Below are 18,270 nucleotides of genomic sequence, written 5' to 3'. Positions count from 1 at the left end.
TTTAATCCAAATATCCTGATCGTGTTTTAAACATTTAACATCGGCCGGTTTATGGGAGCCCCGAGGATAGCCCCCAAGGAGTTTTAAAATTCAGTGAATGGTTTTTGTTTACTACCAAATGGGACAGAAAATAGAACGAAAAGGTGTCCCATCTTTCCCCACCGAACTAAACATGTTGTTCACGTATAATAAGCATCTTTGTTACGTAACTATAGAACACTTCCGGTGAAAGACTAAGGAACTAACGTTGCACGTGCAAAAAGTGATAACATAGAGTCTTGCTTTAGTTTAGGATTGCGTCACCAGAAGAAACTAAACGCTTAAAATAGAATCTTTAAAACGCCGGTAATGTTTACGTGTAGGTTTTATGATTCCTTTTCGGCTTATGTAAAAACCACGTATATAGATGAATTTGTAGATCAAATAATACAGTTATGGGGCATTTATTTCACGGATTTTTTCTTCCAAATATAAATAATTGCGAGCAGGAAAACAAGCCAGAGCGTCGATATAATGGTGATTGAAAACATGTTTGAAAGCATCCATTTGTTTAAAGAACTCGTTTCTGCCGAAGCCGTGGTCGGGTCTGTTTAAGTAAACAAAACTTTTATTGGTGACTTCTATTATGGTAACGTATACCATTTTCATGCACAAGAACAGAAAGGCTACTATAGCTTTGAACATAGTAGCCGCACGACGTAGTACGGTGGGTAGGGGGATTGTGTTCTTACCGGAGGGTAACCGGTTCGAAGCTCGTTTCGGTCAATAATGTGGCCGTATGTTTCCTTTGGCACGACACGTTACTGCATTTGCTCCAATCTTTAGTGGTACGCTATAGATTGTCTAAAATCGCACCCATTCCAAAAATAGCAACAAAATTTAACCACTCACAAAATTACACTCATATTAGGTCGCAACCAAGCGGGTAATCAGTGTGTGAAGCTTTTATGGTGCGTAATAGTAGCCTACTTCCGTATTATTAGCATGAGTTAGCTTGCCAACGAAATAGAAGGTGATAATAAGTCAAGTAACGAACGACGAATGTGGCGAAACAGCTTATTGGCACTGTTAATTAATAAATTAAAATATGCGTCTTACCTTTAATTAAATCTGGTTCACCTGCAGACGACATCCCTTGTATTTAACATATAAACATGCTTATCGCTATGCTTAAGTATATTGTTAACTAACTTAACTAAAGATTGATGTAGAAACTTAATTATTTGCTTCCGTTAAGGTATTTTAACACGGTCGGAATACTTAACCCAATTCACAAAGTATAGGCTATTTACAGGAATATTAATCGGTAAAATGTGCATTTAATTTTCTACAATAATATGGCTTGTTTTATAGAGAATGGTTTTGTTAGACTTTCCTAGGAAACTTAATTATTGATCCCCGTTAAAAAAAACTTGGCAATATCGCCATCTCGCGGTTGTTAAAACATGTGTATACGCTTACTTTGTATATTTATTTAGGCAACAGTTTTGAGTGGTTCATCTTTTATTTATTCCATTTATCCTTCGATTTTTAACGGAAATTAAGTATTATCTTTGTTTAATAGTGGAATATTTTTAAGAGCTAGAAGTTTTTACCAATACACGAGAATGGAAAACCAGGAATCCGCAACGAACGAAGAGATTCAAGATTTTGTTGACTCCCACCCGGAAGAACCGTTGGAGACTTTAGTTGAAGAAGAAGACGAAGGCGACGGTGATGACGACAACGACGATGACGATTGGATAGATGAGGACGAAGAGGAAACTGAAGAAGTCGCTGAAAGGAGAGGTTGGTTAATGTTATTTTTTATTGTAGTTGTCTTTTTGTTGTAAAATCCTTTCTTTTCATTGTATTATTTGAATGAGTATAACTTTATCTTCGCTTGGCCGGAAAATGACAGTCGTTGTAACACGGGTGTTACCTTTTCATAAACCTCATGCCCGCTCACAAGTTAAGAGTTTTTTAATTTGAATTTTTTATTCAGATAAATATAAATGGAGATAAATAAGAGTGTCATGTATGTTGTGATCTTTTCTAATTGTGCTGACTGTTTAGTGTTTTGTTCACTTATTAATCCCCACATTGCAAGGAAACAACAATATTTATAAAATGGATGTTCTGTTTTATGCACCTTGTGCTCGATTATAAGTTACTACCATGTAAATTTGTGGGTGACTGTATATAATTCTGTATATACGACATTGTGGTTTAACATATTTATTTATTCAGCTCAACTGTACAAGCAAGCCGCCCAAATAAGAAGAACTCATCGTAAAACTGAGGAACTTGACTTACCGAGTACTGTGATGGAATTAGACGGACCAAACGGGGAGAAAGTTTACCTGGTTGGAACAGCTCACTTCAGCCATGAAAGCTGTGATGATGTCAGAAAGGTGATTGTGATGGATGACTGGAATGTAGAGAAACATGAATGGCATATGTGTTCTTGGTATAACGATCCGGAGAGGTATATGTGTCCTTGGACAAGACACTTAGTAGGATCTAATATGTAGAAACTGAATAGTGTATATGTCTTAGAGACACTGGGTTCAATGCTTGATACTGATATGCGTGTGTGTCCTTGGGCAAAGCATTTACTTATAAATTGCCCCAACCCAGCGGTTACTAAATGGTTTGTAGCACCCTGGGTGTCGGGAAAATGGGCCAACTGACCTAATTCTCATGTCGAATGGCATGTTAGATGTTGTAAGACTTTATGTCCCTGTCTAGCGTCATACTCTACAACTTTGAAAGAAAAATGACATCAATAACATTTTTTTTTTTTTTGAGGTTATTTCTAGCATTTTTCACAAAAAATATGATAATTGTAATGTTACCTGTTTTTTTTAGGTTATATCTATGGTACAACCAGATGCAGTGGTCGTTGAGTTATGCTCGTCTCGAGTCCAAGTCCTTGCTTATGATGAAGATTATTTGACCAAAATATCAGAAGAAAGCGCGATGGAACGATTGTCTAAATGCATTAAACAAGTATGTTGTTGGTGGGGGCTGGGGGTTACAGTATGGTAGGAAAAAGTAAAATCTTACCCAAAAAAAGAGAAAGAAGTAAATTCTTCCAAAAAAGTGATAAAATTTGTAACTCATGGAAACAAGAAAGTATGTTTATATCTAGTGATCGGTGATCATGAAAACTATTGAAGGTTTGTATCTTAGAAATATAAGTCCAACTAACTCGTAGTTTGTCACTACTATATATGGCAATAGGCATTATAAGGATTACAATATGTATATTTATGTGAATGCCTATGTTATAGGCTTATATATAATCTTTATTTTTTACAGAAAGGTTTGATATCAGGCCTTGTCTTATACATGATGCTCCAGATGTCATCTCATATAACCAAACAACTAGGAATGGCTCCTGGGGGGGAATTTCGAGCTGCTTTAAGCGAAGTAAAACTGTAAGAACCCATGACAGGAAATAGGTTTCCCAGAATTTGTGCCTTTCGGCTTCTAGTACTTCATGAGAATTTTAATAGTTGAATGTTTCTGTTAGGTTTGGTTTTAATAATGATTTAAATTTATATTTATATCTCCCATATGAAACATCAGTGGAGTAAAGCCAGTTTTGTTTTACCAGGAAGTAACTTACTTCTATATTACATTATGCCTGTTACGCTGTTAGCAACATCAGCCAAATAAAAAAATAAAAAAGGTTTAATCTTTTTTGTTTTGTTCCAAATAATTTTTTATACAATTTATTTCAAACTGTATGAATGATATGTTGGGTAAAGAGTTAGTCCAGGCTAAATCCAAAGTCATCTAACATGGCTCTAACATGGCTAATCTAACATGGCTCTAACATGGCTACTAAAGACCACCAGAACTACCACCATATAGAAGACCGCAGTGCCAAAGTATATTTATGATATCTATGTAACCAGCGTCCCTGGATGCCAGTTATTACTTGGCGATCGACCGATAGAAATAACAATGCAAAGAATGTTGGCATCTCTGTCAATCTGGCAGAAGATTAAGTTTGCTTTCCTTCTGTTGCAAGAACTTAAACCAATCAGGTATTGTGACATTTATTTATTTATTGTTTCTCAACAGTTAAGGCATTATTAGTTAACTATGGAAGAATGTTTTTATAACAGGTAACTAACTTTGTAACGTTAGGGTTGCCCATTGCATCTACTGCTTAGAAAGAATCCATAATTTTGGTTTTGAAATCTAAACATTTCTCTAGTGCTGAAGATGTGGAGAAATTGAAAGAACGCGACATGTTCGAACAGCTCTTATCAGAGATGGTGGTAGAATTTCCACATATGGCGAATGCATTAGTTGCTGAGAGAGATATATTCCTTACTGGTTACTTGCAGAAGACAATGAAGATGGGAGTTACTCTACCTGATGATTGTGAGTGAAAAATTCATACCTTCGTTTATTTCATAAATAAATTACATTAGATTTCTTTGAGCTGTAACTAACACCCTGTTAACCCCATTTCTCATATCTTATGCCTTATTTGACCATGAAGTTCATCTCAGAGTTAAGTGTTTGCTTTTATTTGCTATTTTGTCAAAAATGCTGAGGTAGTAAGTGCTTGCAAATACTAGTTGTATAAAAAGCATACGTAATACTAATAGTACGATGACTGGTTGACGGCATCCTCAAAAACAAGCGTACAAATTGCCATAGCGATTGAGCTTGCATGGCAGTTATGTTGCCATGCTGAGAGGTAAATTTCATGGGGTGTTGACACTGTCAAAATCATATTTGATAGTTTTATCTGTTGTTTAGAAAACAGTGTTTCCAATATTTAATCAAATTTATTCCACCCAGCCACTCACCCTGCTGTGATAGTTGGTGTGGTAGGTATCGGTCACACTGGTGGAATTCAGAAACGGTTTCAAGAAGAAATTACCGAGGAACAAATGAAAGAAATTCAGAAGTAAGGAAGTGGGAATTTAGTTGTAAATAATTTCACATTTTTATATTTAAACTGAGCCTGAAGTAATTGAAATGTACTATTAAATAATGTGTGAACTTCCTTCTTTCTTTTTTAACACTTTTGCATTTTTATATCTGTTAAACAGTTTGTTTTATTCATAACATGGTTTTCCTTTTTTAACATGTTTGTTCTATGTTTTAACATAGTTGTTCTTGTTCTTTGTAGTACATATGTAATTTGTTTCTAAACTATTTCAGTGTTATAGTTTTAGATTTATTTTATCATGTAGCAATTAATATAACATAACTACTCCATCCTTTAGGATACCAAAACCTTCAAAAGTAAAGCAAGTTTTAAAGTTTGCGGCCAAAGGAGCTGTTCTTGGTGTAGTTGTGTATTCTGTGTATAGATTTATTGCATGGACAGGTTTTTATCAGACAGCAGTGGCTTTTGTTCCAAGTTTTTAGTTTCTTATTGACTTTTTCTGTTGTTTGTGCCTTATCTGGGATATTTTTCTGAGAAATTTTTTAATTTTGTTCTGTTTTTTTTTGTGCAATAATACTGGTTTGCTATGGTATAAAAGGGGGATTAATAAACCAAGTGTATGTTTAGAAATAAAAAGCAAAAATATTACCAGGGTTTGGCAGAACTGCATATATTGGCTTTAAAGATTTGCAAGAGATTTTCTGCACTAATAATAAATTCACTTTTAGTTAAGTGTGTTTTATTTTGAAAAACTGCGCACATCCCATTTTTACCACCCTATTGCCATTTTATCATTTGTGTGTACATGTTGAATGTTATAAGGTATTTGTTGTTGTCTTGCAAAGAGTATTTTGTTCAATAAAAAGTGTTTGTAAAAGTTAACCACTGTTGATTATTATGGCCTGTCTGTTGAACATGTAAGCAGGTTCATCTCTTTTTAGTTTCATAATGACCGACGGCGTGGCACAGTGGTTAGCATGCCCGCCTCTAACGCAGAGATTATGAGTTCAAGGCTTGCTGCTGGTATCATGGTACACATATGTGTGCTTGAGCAAAAACTGCTGGTCTGTTTATTTTATGAGAATTAAAACTATGGCATTTTAGTTTAGGCAAGAAGACTCATATTACTTGTACTATGTGTGGTAGCACTAGGCCCTAAGGAATTCTTTCTGAAAGTGTGAGTGATAATATACTGATTTTGTACTTATACCACCAATATTCCTCGCTTTAATATTTATAATTAAGGATGCCAACATAGTTGCTCCCCGTTACAAAACGCGTGCAATATGCTATTTCTATGCTTACGTTGGTGTGCGAAATAAAAACAAGCGCAAAATCGTGTTCGTAGTAAGATAGTTGGACAGACAAAAATAAGGGAAATTCTATTCTTAAATGCAAGGGAACTTGTCTTAAACTGGAAAGAAATGGTTTCATTTAATACATAACAACATTTTAAACAAACTTATACGTTTTTTTATGTGCCTTTCTAGCTGGTAAAAGTAAAAATAGAATTTTACTAACTTTTTAAATTCGGGTTTAAATTAAACACAAAACAACTAATAGGATGCCGTACGGTTCTGGAAAAGAAGAAGAGCAGTCTAGAAAGTTGTTTGTTGGAGGAATTAACCACGATACAACCGACGATGGAATGAGCGCTTATTTTTCGAAATATGGAAATGTCACAGACTGTGTTGTGATCAGAGATAACGGAAGGTCTAAAGGTTTCGGATTCGTTACGTTTGAAACAGAAGAAGAAGCAGACGCATGTATGGATGATAGACCTCATACTTTAGATTCCCGTACAATTGATGTAAAAAGAGCAGTTTCAAGAGAAGAGTCGTCAAAACCAGGAGCGCACGTTCAAGTGAAGAAGATTTTTATTGGAGGCGTGAAGGAAGGTTGTGATGAAAATGCTCTGAGAGAATATTTCAATACTTTTACAGGAAACGCGAGGATTGAGTCTGTTGAAATTCCGTTGGATAGAGAAACAACGCGACCAAAAGGTTTTGCGTTCGTAACATTTGACGATTTTGACGTTGTGGACAAATTAGTCGCTAAACGGATCCATGAGATCGGAGGGTTTCGTTGCGAGGTGAAAAAAGCTCTTTCGAAGCAAGAGATGGACAGAGCGAAGCAAGATTTGGAAACTAGACAGAGCAGATTTGGAGGATCTAGGAGCAGAGGAGGAGGAGGTGGGAGAGGAGGAGGGAGAGGGAGGAATAGAGGTGACTATGGAGGCGGTTATGGTAAAGGGTATGGCGGGTACGATGACTATGATGATTATGGTGGTAACTTTGGTCCAATGCGTGGTCAGCATGGACAGAGGTCCAGTGGTCCCTATGGAAGTGGGTATGGTAGTTATGGCTCTGGTGGCAGGGGTGGTGGTTATGGTGGTCGTGGTAATGCCGGTTACGAGGGGGGTTATGCTAACGATGGTTACGGCGGTGGTTATGGCAACGATGGGTACGGTAACTACAGCAACGGCGGATACGGTGGTGGTAGTTATGGCAACAGTGGTTATGGTGCTGGTGGTGGTAACTATGGCAACGGCGGTGGAAATCAAACTAGTGACAGTGGTTACGGTAACTATGGCAGTGGGTACGGTAGTTATGGAAACAGTGAAGGCAAAACTGGACAATATTGAAATTTCGAAAAAAACTTTTCCTGAATATTTTGAAGCGGTTTCTACACATTGGTCTAAGCTGCATAAACTTGGCACAGATTTGATTTTTATGATTCTCTTCTTTGGTTTTATATCTACTAGTTTGTCTTTCTCTCCATACAAATTACAAGGTGCATCGGGTTTCAATTTTACCGTTTTAAAACTGATGAAAACTTAACTGTAATTGTTAACGTACGCATGGTGTGTTTCTGAAAAGTGAATATTTGGCCAAATTTTGTACATGCCGATTTATTTCAATCATATATTGTTTAAATTTTTTAAACAATATTTAGGTTTAAGTTACCTATTAATGGAGATAGAGCATTTTTTAAATAACTGTGATGAGAATTTTAAGCTCAAATCTGATATTCCGAAACTCTTGACGTCCGAACCTTGCTGTCTTGGTATAGATGAAGCTGGGAGAGGGCCTGTGCTTGGTCAGTTGTTTATTCTTTATATTCTATAGTAGGGTGGGGGAAGGCGGGACAACTTCAACCCATTATATCCAAATATCCTGAATCCTAATCATGTTTTAAACAATTAAAACAGCCTATAGGAGTCCTGAGGATCAGTTTTATAATTCTTTGAATGTTTTTGAACGAGGAGTTAATGGTTTACCAATACAGAAATGAATAACTAATAAGTGTATTTTTACCAACGTCATGTTTATAAATTCTTTATTGTTCAAGGATGTTAGTATTGTTTTCTATTTTCTGTAAAAGTAATGTTCTACAGCACGGCACATTAGGGGATTTGGCATTAAGAATTGAGTTAGCCCACTTAGCAAATTGTTTAATCAAAATTTTGTTATCTGTATCATTTTGTTCAACTATACCAAGCGGCCTGTTTTTTCTCGGAAATGTATTTTAGCCATAAGTTTGTAATCAAAATATGCCAGTAAACAGTATTTAAATTTATTTTCCATATTATATAAATTTCATTGTAGATTTTATGAATGAATTGTACTCAGGTCCGATGGTGTACGCTTCTTGCTTCACACCAATATCATGCAAAGACAAACTAGCGGGGCTCGGTTGTGATGATTCCAAAGTATTAAAAGAAGAACAGCGCGAAAGTTTATTTGAGACGCTCAACAAAGCTAGTGAATACATTGGGTGGATGATTCATATTCTCTCACCTGCCTATATTTCAACTTCTATGCTAGGAAGGTTGGTACAAAATATAAGATATGTGACAAACATTATATATATATATGAACCTGTAAGTAAAAATTCTTTTCTTCTAAATTTTTACCAAATAAATTACGAAAAAAATCTTTTGTTTTTAAATTTTTTTAGGGCCCTCGGGTGTATTGGGGAATTTAAAAAAGTGGGACGTTTAATTAAAACATTTTTTCATGTGACATGCAAAAACCAGATGTTAGAACTTAGAATTGACATCATTTTGATCAACTTTGGTTCCGTGGCCTATATACTGTTGCTGGCTTGCTGTAACTTTTGCCTGGTTACCTTGTGTCTTCAACCCTTGATTTTTTTAACTTTGCACCTATGATGTCATAATGTATATTGTCAGATCAAAATACAACTTGAACTCTATCTCGCATGACACTGCCATAGATTTGATAAGAAGCGCTTTAAAACTTGGTGTGGAAGTAACAGAAGTTTATGTGGATACAGTTGGGCCACCTCAGACTTACGCTGAAAAATTAAAGGTGACTTTATTTATCTTACACTTGAGTTATTTTACTCTACTTTTCCTATTCTTTTAACCCAATGGCAATTATTATTATTTAAAGCCTATTTATACTTTTCAATTTATGTACAAACTTTTCGAAATGTATGTAACCAAAGAATAATTTCACATTAAATTGTAGTCTAAACTATTGCTATAACGTTTCCTGATTAATGCAGCGCCAAATATTGCAGGGTAGGTCTGCCCACCCTGCAACCCCAGGTTTGGTGCCTATGCTAGAGATATACTCACCCAAATACATTTTGTTCCACAGAAAATCTTCCCCTCTATAAAATTTACTGTTGAGAAAAAAGCGGACTCCAAATACCCTGTGGTTAGCGCTGCAAGTATTTGCGCGAAAGTTTGTCGAGATAAGGCTGTTAAGGAGTGGCGGTTTAGGGAAAACCCCGACACCGATACAAAATACGGCTCCGGATACCCTGCAGGTAAAAGGACTTTTCAAATTGACTAGACCATGTACCTTTTTGTTCAGCTTGGCATGCAATTTGACATGAGATTTAGGCCAAATTCGGCCTATTACCCAGGCGCACAGGGTGTTACATTTCATCAGTGACCATCTGTAACAGTGCCGAGCATTGAGCCAGGTGTTCTTGGGTTTTGATACAAGCGCAGAGCCACTGATTGTAGGACTGGCCATGTATAAATTAATTTTTTGTTAAACTTCAATACTTCAAAAGTCCAAAGTGATTTAAATTTGTAAAAATAAATTACATTTATTTAACTGTATCTATCTTCTGTTAAAACAATAATGTTATTCATATGCAGACCCTGTAACAAAGGTATGGTTGCGTAACAATGTTGACCGGATATTTGGATTCCCAAGTTTTGTTCGGTTCAGTTGGTCAACAAGTAAGTTATGTTCAATTTATCAAGTTTTATATTTTGTGGTATATAAATAAGTAATTAGTTCTTTTGGTAAAAAACAGAGATTTTATTATACCAATATTTTGTCTGCCATACAGTAAGACACCATCAGGGTATAATTAAACGTTGGTATAATAAAATTTACTTGTTTTACCAGCAAAGCTGTTTTGTCTATTTCATATAATGTTATGCCGGACAGCAGCAACAGCAGAATTTATGTTTTGTGGATTGCAAGTTTTGTATTGGTGTCTAGTACGGGATAGTATTGTATTTACTGTGTGGTAAGGTCTATAGTTGGAATAATAGGCCAGCTTTGGCATAAGTTCCAGGTCTCTGTGATATGTCAGAATGTCACACTGTAGGACCTCACCTATAAAGATTATAAGATTTATCATTTTCCCCAATTTTATTGGCTGTGTTTCAAATTATGGTTAAGTAGGGCTAAGAGACAGGAAATTGGGTCTAGAAAGATAGCGATCTATCACAGCACAGACATAACATGCTGCACAGAGCTTAGTGCAAAAATAAGATCGAATCAGCTTCTATAAGGAAATGATGGCAATATTTTTCATCAGCAAGCAAACTGCTTGAAAACGAAGCTGTTCCGGTTCACTGGGCGGACGATGATGAAGAAAGTTCAAACGAACCAATCACGTCGTACTTCTCCAAGAAGGGGAATTCCCGACACCAGTTTTTTACAGAAAACAAAATGAAACGCGTCACAAATTTTTAGTTTTTCCCTAAAATTATTTCATTCAATGCTATATTCTGTCTTTTTCTGGTTACCGGTAATTGTTAAGAATCCACCTTCTACATAATACGCTAACCAATACCAAACTTGTTGCCATTTTTGTCTCGATATTTTTTTGATATGTTTTCTCCACAACTTGTACCACCGCCACGTTTTTTCTTCTTTTTTATAATAAATTTAGACAAAAACACAGATTGTTTTGGCAATTTAATGTTACAACATAAGAAAAACAATTTAGACAGATATATATTTATAAATCGCGGCGCTGTGTTGCATCACAATATGTGCTTCATGGTGCAATAATAAGTTTTGTTTCGTAACAATGCTATCTTCCGTGTTTAATAGAAGGGAGAGTTTGGGCATAACTCCGCCGGATTCCGAGCCCCGAATCCCCGCTGATACTTGGCTCGATATGTGCGCTAATTTTAGTCGCTTTTCTCATTTCTTTTGTTTCGGCAAGTTTCGGATTTTCACGGACCGCAAAGCGTTGTGATTGGTCAATAGCTCGAGCCATCAGGTACCTTCTATAAGGGTCAGCCATCAAATGAATTCCTGAGACGCCGGTAATTCCTCCGTCCGCACGTGGGCGCAAGAGGGCAGTGGATGGGTGAGCTTCAGTTGGTGGTCGTTCTAGTTTATACTGCAACAAATAAAGCATATTCATACGCTATAACACGTAATTAGTATTTCGTACATTCAATAGGAACACTTAACAACAATTGCTACAACCCAGCGGTCTCTTATAGGTTGTTTAAGGTGATGTTTGAAATTTATAACGACTGTCGTTGCCCGGCCATGCAAGGATAAATAAGTTACATATGTGGTAATTCGTAAGCGGGGCCGAGGTGTATGGAACAGAACACCCGTGTTATAACGGCTGTCGTTGCCTGGCCATGCGAGGATAAATAAGTTACATATGTGGTAATTCGTAAGCGGGGCCGAGGTGTATGGAACAGAACATCCGTGTTATAACGGCTGTCGTTGCCTGGCCATGCGAGGATAAATAAGTAAATAAGTAATAAATAAGTAAATGTATTCGATCAGTGTACGCGAATCATACATGTTAATTACGTCATCGTGACGTCCAACTTGGTCTACTCCGACGTCATACATGTTAATTACGTCATCGTGACGTCACATACCTGTGTTTGACCTTTAGTTTTGTCATAACTTCGACCGCTTGATCTACCGTCACTTGGGTAGTTTAACCTGGAGAAGGATTGGAGTTAAAGGTTATTATTGGTCAATTGTACCTAGGGTTACTATTAGTTGTTTTAGGAAATAGTTTAAATTGGTGCTGTAGTTGCGGGAGGATTTGACTTGTAGAAAAACTGTTTTAGTTTACGAAGTTTTTTCGCTTTTTGTGTGTTTTAATGGCTGTTGTTGTTGTGTGGCTGGGTTTAGTTTTACTAAACAAGTTTTGTTTTGACTTCTTACTTGTGATAAGAATAGTAGGTTGGGGAAAGATGGTCCTTGATTTATTCTCTGTTATGACCTTTACAATATAATCCAAGGTTCAAATATAAAACGCATCTTAAACTGTAGCGTTGATATGTGTATGTTAATATAGGATTATCTACTTGTATTTACGGCTAGTTAAGCTTATACTGCTTGACCGTGACCTACTGAGTGTATTGACATGTGATGACTCGTGATAGTTTATGTTATACCGCCGAGTTGGTTCGTATTTATTACAAGTTGATTGATTCCAGACGATTGATTGTAATTTAACGCATTTTTTTATTATTTAATCAATAAGGGTTACAGTTATATAATAGGGTCGGGGAGAATGGGACACCTTTTTATTTTGTTCTCACGTCCCGTTCGGTAGTAAACAAAGAACATTCAAAGAATTATAAAACCGTATATGCTCACAATTCCCATAGACCGTTGTTATTTGTTTAAAACACGATCAGGATATTTGAATATTATGTGCTAAAGGTGTCCCATCTTACCGCACAGTACTTCGTAACGAATTATTGTAATTTAACGCGGACCGTTTTATTAACGGTTATATAAGGGTAGGGGAAGATGGGACACCTACCATACCTGTTGTTTTTAGAAACGTAATGTATCTATATCAGTATTATAAACGTTCTTGTTCAACGATTTTAACCAAACCATACCTTTCTTGTGCGTAGAAATTCTTTCGTTCCTGATTGGTTGAAAATGCCACGCCCCACCGGGCCCCGCCCTTTTTCGTAACAATGATGTCATCTTCATGCGTTTCTGGTTCAAGTTTGAAACTAACGCTCTTGCTTGGTGACGTCACGATTTGCCGCGGGTTATTCCCGATCGGGGGTTTCCCTTCTGTAAGGTTTGACCCCCGTTTACCCCCAACAGCTGGTAAGGAGTTGGGGTCCGTGGAATTCCCCAGTTGCCCCTTTTTAGCGCGAGTAGTTCTTTTTTCACTTGTTCTCGTGACGTCACCGTTCCCCTTGACGTCATTCGATTTCCGATTGTTGAATAATGAAGCCGCGAGTTTCGCCATTCCAGAATCGAGAGATAAAACACCGATTGACCTTGATGACCTCGTGCTGACCCCTGACCCCGTGCGCTTCAGGATCGATTTAGGCATTTGCGTCATTTCCGTTTTTAAATTATCGTTTTCGTCTTTTGCCTTGGTGGGATCTTGTAGTCTGTTCCCATATACCTCGAACTCGGTACGAATTGTACGTTTGCTGCTCGGCCGTGGTTGATGGACGGGCGCTGGTTTAATTCTAACCGGCATTTCAATCGCCGTTTCCCGCTGAAGTTCTCTGTTTCTCTCCCTCTTTGCCGAGTTTGCGCGTGGCTTGCTTTGGCTTGGTGGTACAGGCTTTGATCGCCTGTTGTCACCAGCATGAAACGTATAACTTCGTTCCATCAGTGTGTACCTTTCTACAGTGATGCCAGGCAACTTTTCCAACAGTTGCATCATCGCGGAAATTACAGATATTAACTCGGCAACACTACAATCATAACATTCCTGAAAAAAAGCAAAACAAATGTTTAAATTAAAATGACGAACCACGAACGTCAACCACATTGCAGACTTTACAATTATATTTTCGAATAAAGTAGCGAAATCAAAATAAAATATACCGTTTATATCAAACCAAAGCACTAAAAAAACGGGGCAGCGAACTGTACATTCACCTCACGAAAATAATGCGTTGAATCCTATAGGTCTTCTAACGGCCGTTTCTCATCTTTATAGAACAGAATGTACAAACCGTTTGCTTTGTTCAAAACACTTGGAAATTAGACCGTGGTTTCGTAAACGTTTGACCGCATCAAGACTGGCACTTGTGTAATGCGTCATCTTAGACATAAATACCAAAAGACTCTTGAACGTCTCGCGCTCCCGACCTCACCCATACATATTTATATATGACGTAAAGTATAGGACCTCACCCATATAGAATAGAACAATTTAACCGTCTGCTCTGTTCAAACACGCGAAAATCTATCTCCGATTTATAAATATAGTAATGTGGGGGAAGATGGGACACCTTTTCATTCTGTTTTCTCGTCCAATTTGGCGGTAATCAAATAAAATTCAAAGAATTATAAAACCGTATTCTGGCGACTCTAATAGACCGTTGTTAATTGTTTAAAACAAAGCACGATATTTGGACATTATGGGCTAAAAGTGCCCTGCTTCCCCCACCCTCATATATAAGACCACGCTAATATAAGCCAATGTCTCGACCCCCAAACCACGTCGTATCTGAATCTGTCTTTACAAAGGTCTCCTATATATACATCGACTTTAATTACTTTCTCTTTACAAAATCTTACAAAAATACCCAATAACCACTTCACTATACTTGCCCACCTGTATTGAGCAGCTAATTAGCTGCCATACTTAGCTTAATTACATCATATTGAGCAACATGTACCAATTAAACAATATTCACTTCAACTAATTAAATTATCGAGTCAAAATATAAGTACGCCAAAAAAATTTACAATTTTCGCCGAAACCCGGACGCTAGACAAACAAATTTTCTATTTATAATCGTAAATTTGATTTTGCGAACCTTGCGTATTTTGAAGCAAAACAACGATAGTTTAACACAGATGTTTCGCACTTAAAAGTCAACTTGAAATAAGCTTTTGCATTTTAAGCAAAACAAATAATCTTGAGTCTAGCTTAATTGAAAATTGTTTCGAAAGTTTTGTTTATCATTCCATTTGGTTGCAAACAAATAATATTTACAGAATTATATAACCGTGACCTCACAACTCTGAAAGATCGTCGGTAAATTGTTAGAAACACAGTTAGAAAAAATGGGATATTCTGTGCTAACGGTATCCATCTTATACCCAATAGTACTATATACGTCCACCTTAATACTCCGCCTATTAAATTATCTGCTGTTGATTGCACGTACATTACACCAACTGGGCGACTTTACGAATAACATGATTAGAAACAACTGGTAAACAAACTGACAAACAACATAATAACTTTGCCACAAAACCGATTGAAAATTTATCCGAAACCGAAATCTTGATCTGACGCTGTAGAACCGCTGGAGGCAACGTCACAATACCAATAGAAATTCTAAATAGACAAACATTTCCAATTGTGAAAGTTTTGTTGTTTTAACAACTCCAGAATCCGACAACAATCTGTATGTTAAACATTTATTTATGACGAAACAATGATTTTTTCGAATCCTTTGTCGATTCTTATGAACTCCTGAACTGCTTCATTCAATAATTCAAAACTTCGACGCCAAAATATCGCGTCTCGAGACTGAACATAGACAAGCAGCCACTTTGTTCCGCTTTTTTTATATCGTTTATTGAAAGTTTTCAAAATAGCCTGACTGTCGTTTTATTGCTAATTATCTTCTCTGCGTTAGAACTCGACACTGAGAATGCGGTGCATTTACAGTCTTACCGTATATACTGTCCCACAATATACTTCTGGTTTAACAAAACTTAAATCCTCTCTGTATTTGGCAACAAAGGCTGCGAAACTACAAGAAAAAGGTCACGCCTTTTAAAGAACAAGTTTTGTACTTCTGTTTTATCCACATACGTGTTATAACAACTGTCTTTATCGCCTTTCCCTATCTAATTGTTAACTTTTTCGATCATCGTGACAAAAAATTCCAAATAAAGTCATTTATTCAAAATGACGTCAATATGTACCTCCTCTCAAACTTGTTCGCTACATTTAATCTGGGAACGTCTAGTTAATCTCGACCGCTCCTCGCCCAAGTACTTTCAACAGCCATTCTGTTCCACTGCTGTATTATTAGACTCCTAACTCGCAGTAACAAGTGAACAATAGACGATAGGCACTTCAGCTTTACCACTGACTTTTCAACATGGGAGTTTTTTCACCACAGCAGGTCGTTACTCCTTATACTGCCAAGCTTACGCCTTGTAGCTACAACACTACAATACACTATAAATCTCAAGCTACTGTAATGTAAATAGTCGGCGCCGTTAAGTTTTGTCGTTTTTGGCAATTGTAGGGTGACGATTACACCACAATACATAATATACAAGAGTACAATACATTGTATCTGTCTCTACAATCGTGTAAATAGCTCTCGCCGTTAAATATTATCGTTTTGGTCATAGTAGGGGTGACTACTACAGTACAATACCTATATACGTACCAATTCATAATATGAATAGTATTCGACATTTAACCTCGTCTTTTCAGGCGCCTACCAGAACTCTACCATAACAATTTAACAACAGCTGTTTACAGTACATCTATATACGAAAAAGATAAATAAAAACACGGACCACCTTAATAACTGAGGCAGCGATTGAGAAACACTATACGACTACATCTATATGTGTTATTATGGTTGCGTTATAATTTAATCTTTACATAACCAACACTCACAGATAGCATTTTAAAAACTAAATTCAATAGCTTATAAATTAAATAAATTTCAAAACTTTTAAAAGGCTTTAACAAGCTTATAACCTGTTTTTCTAAAAATCGCAGCAACATAATTTAAATTCTTGCTGCTGTATTAAACAGCCATATGAAATAGGCATATCTTACAAATAAGCAAAGTACGACCTACCCTTTCTGCTTATATACCAACGGTACATGGTTTATTACAAAGTACATTTAGATACTTTTAATGCATACCGAGTACTTAGTGTATTTCTAAACTAACGTCAAGTGAAGCTTTAGATACGCACGTTAACCTACGCGGGTTTTTAAAACGTCAATAATAAATTCATATCGAAATAGCTTTGCAACGTCGCATGCTGAGGGTAATGAAGCGCGTATAAGATTTGTTATTTTAATATATATTTGAATATATACGCTGACTATACAAAGCAGATTTACACAGATAAGTGAACAAGTTTCAGATAGTAACTTGGTGGACAGTATACCCTATGGTTGCTATCTGGATACTAAACTCATGATCAGCAGATGCTTCGAACAGTAACGTGCTGGTGAATAGAGTAACCTCTTTTACACCGACAGTTTAATAAACTCGTAATCAGGGGGGTCTGTGTACGATAACTATAAATTATGTCGAAGAATCGCATAAACTACCAACAGACTGCGAATCTTTAACTGGAAGCATACTTACGCTACGCCAAAACAACATTTGATGAATAGTAACCAAGTTACTGTATGAATACTGGACTCGGAAACAGGCCAAAACAACGTTAAGCATAAAAGAACCAAGCTATATTAATTTCCTATGCTTATATCGCGGCCAATAATGCTCCAAATTGGTCCCTTTTCACTCGCAACGTGAAATGAAGGTCTCATTAGTAATATCGACCTTTATACGCGACCTCTTTACTCGACCAATACCCAATCAAATTACTTTGCACCTGAATGCACTGCGTTCTAGAATACGGTTTTAGAATCTCATTATCTATGTGGTGTACGTCACAATGGTTCTTGAGATATTCTCGAACGTAAGAACAATTGTGGTTGTGACGAATAGATACAAGTGCTACCAGTGTAAAACAACCGAAACAAAGCCATGTCTGGCTTATACGAATGCGCAATCTGCCTAATATAACTACTTGTCTTTTCGATTACAGTAATCCTTTAGTGCGCCATAAAGTCTTTCGTTTTACCATTACTGTTCGCTGTATCTATGCTCATATAATATCCACACTTTTAGATAACCGAGCAAACAGTTATTATTATTAGAATATGTTCCAAGAAATACATTGAAACAAAGTAATAATAATAAATATAGCGGCAAAACGAGTCTTTATAACGCTTGTTTCGAGCCTTAACGTACTTTTAATTAGTGAAAGTATGGCGGTACACTTAGGCAGGTTACATTGGTACCTGGATACACTTTTCTACTGTTTTGACTACCTAAAGAGTTTTAAAGAGTCTGCAATAAACTACCATACAAACTCAACCAATCTTTACTA

The 18,270-nt window shown here is 36.6% G+C and overlaps 4 protein-coding genes across 6 annotated transcripts in view; 3 read left to right on the top strand and 1 right to left on the bottom strand.

Annotated features, from left to right (window-relative positions):
- The first annotated feature begins 1,489 nt into the window (after nucleotides 1-1,489).
- On the top strand, nucleotides 1,490-5,782 carry LOC100180627 (traB domain-containing protein). The gene is made up of 8 exons (XM_002127256.3): nucleotides 1,490-1,788; nucleotides 2,230-2,393; nucleotides 2,851-2,991; nucleotides 3,304-3,422; nucleotides 3,906-4,037; nucleotides 4,211-4,380; nucleotides 4,807-4,915; nucleotides 5,238-5,782. Exons 1-8 carry the CDS (start codon nucleotides 1,608-1,610, stop codon nucleotides 5,380-5,382), a joined length of 1,161 nt encoding a protein of 386 aa, XP_002127292.1. The 5' UTR covers nucleotides 1,490-1,607; the 3' UTR covers nucleotides 5,383-5,782.
- A 601-nt stretch (nucleotides 5,783-6,383) lies between these two features.
- Nucleotides 6,384-7,855, top strand: LOC113473994 (heterogeneous nuclear ribonucleoprotein A3 homolog 2-like). Its single transcript, XM_026838497.1, has one exon. It carries the CDS (start codon nucleotides 6,465-6,467, stop codon nucleotides 7,542-7,544), a length of 1,080 nt encoding a protein of 359 aa, XP_026694298.1. The 5' UTR covers nucleotides 6,384-6,464; the 3' UTR covers nucleotides 7,545-7,855.
- Nucleotides 7,700-18,270, top strand: part of LOC100178254 (ribonuclease H2 subunit A-like) — an 11,313-nt gene continuing 742 nt past the window's right edge. The window contains exons 1-6 of one of the 3 annotated variants that reach the window (XM_002127429.4): nucleotides 7,700-7,999; nucleotides 8,533-8,731; nucleotides 9,096-9,234; nucleotides 9,529-9,700; nucleotides 10,041-10,124; nucleotides 10,715-11,084. In XM_002127429.4, coding sequence (XP_002127465.2) covers nucleotides 7,804-7,999; nucleotides 8,533-8,731; nucleotides 9,096-9,234; nucleotides 9,529-9,700; nucleotides 10,041-10,124; nucleotides 10,715-10,872 — 948 coding nt within the window. In that variant the 5' untranslated portion in view covers nucleotides 7,700-7,803 and the 3' untranslated portion in view covers nucleotides 10,873-11,084. Of the gene's footprint in view, nucleotides 8,000-8,508; nucleotides 8,732-9,095; nucleotides 9,235-9,528; nucleotides 9,701-10,040; nucleotides 10,125-10,714; nucleotides 11,085-18,270 lie in introns of those variants that run through there. The other 2 variants (XM_026838499.1, XM_026838500.1) reach the window with 2 other exon arrangements.
- LOC100175899 lies at nucleotides 11,082-13,853 on the bottom strand. The gene is made up of 3 exons (XM_002122368.5): nucleotides 13,017-13,853; nucleotides 12,033-12,099; nucleotides 11,082-11,530 (listed from the first exon to the last, which is right to left on the bottom strand). The coding sequence occupies exons 1-3, from the start codon at nucleotides 13,808-13,810 to the stop codon at nucleotides 11,216-11,218; spliced, it is 1,176 nt and encodes a 391-aa protein (XP_002122404.2). The 5' UTR covers nucleotides 13,811-13,853; the 3' UTR covers nucleotides 11,082-11,215.

Source organism: Ciona intestinalis, unplaced genomic scaffold (genome assembly GCF_000224145.3).
Source record: "Ciona intestinalis unplaced genomic scaffold, KH HT000094.2, whole genome shotgun sequence".
Classification (NCBI taxonomy): domain Eukaryota; kingdom Metazoa; phylum Chordata; class Ascidiacea; order Phlebobranchia; family Cionidae; genus Ciona; species Ciona intestinalis.
Note: the sequence above shows the minus strand (reverse complement) of the source record. Positions and strands in the feature narration are given on the sequence as shown.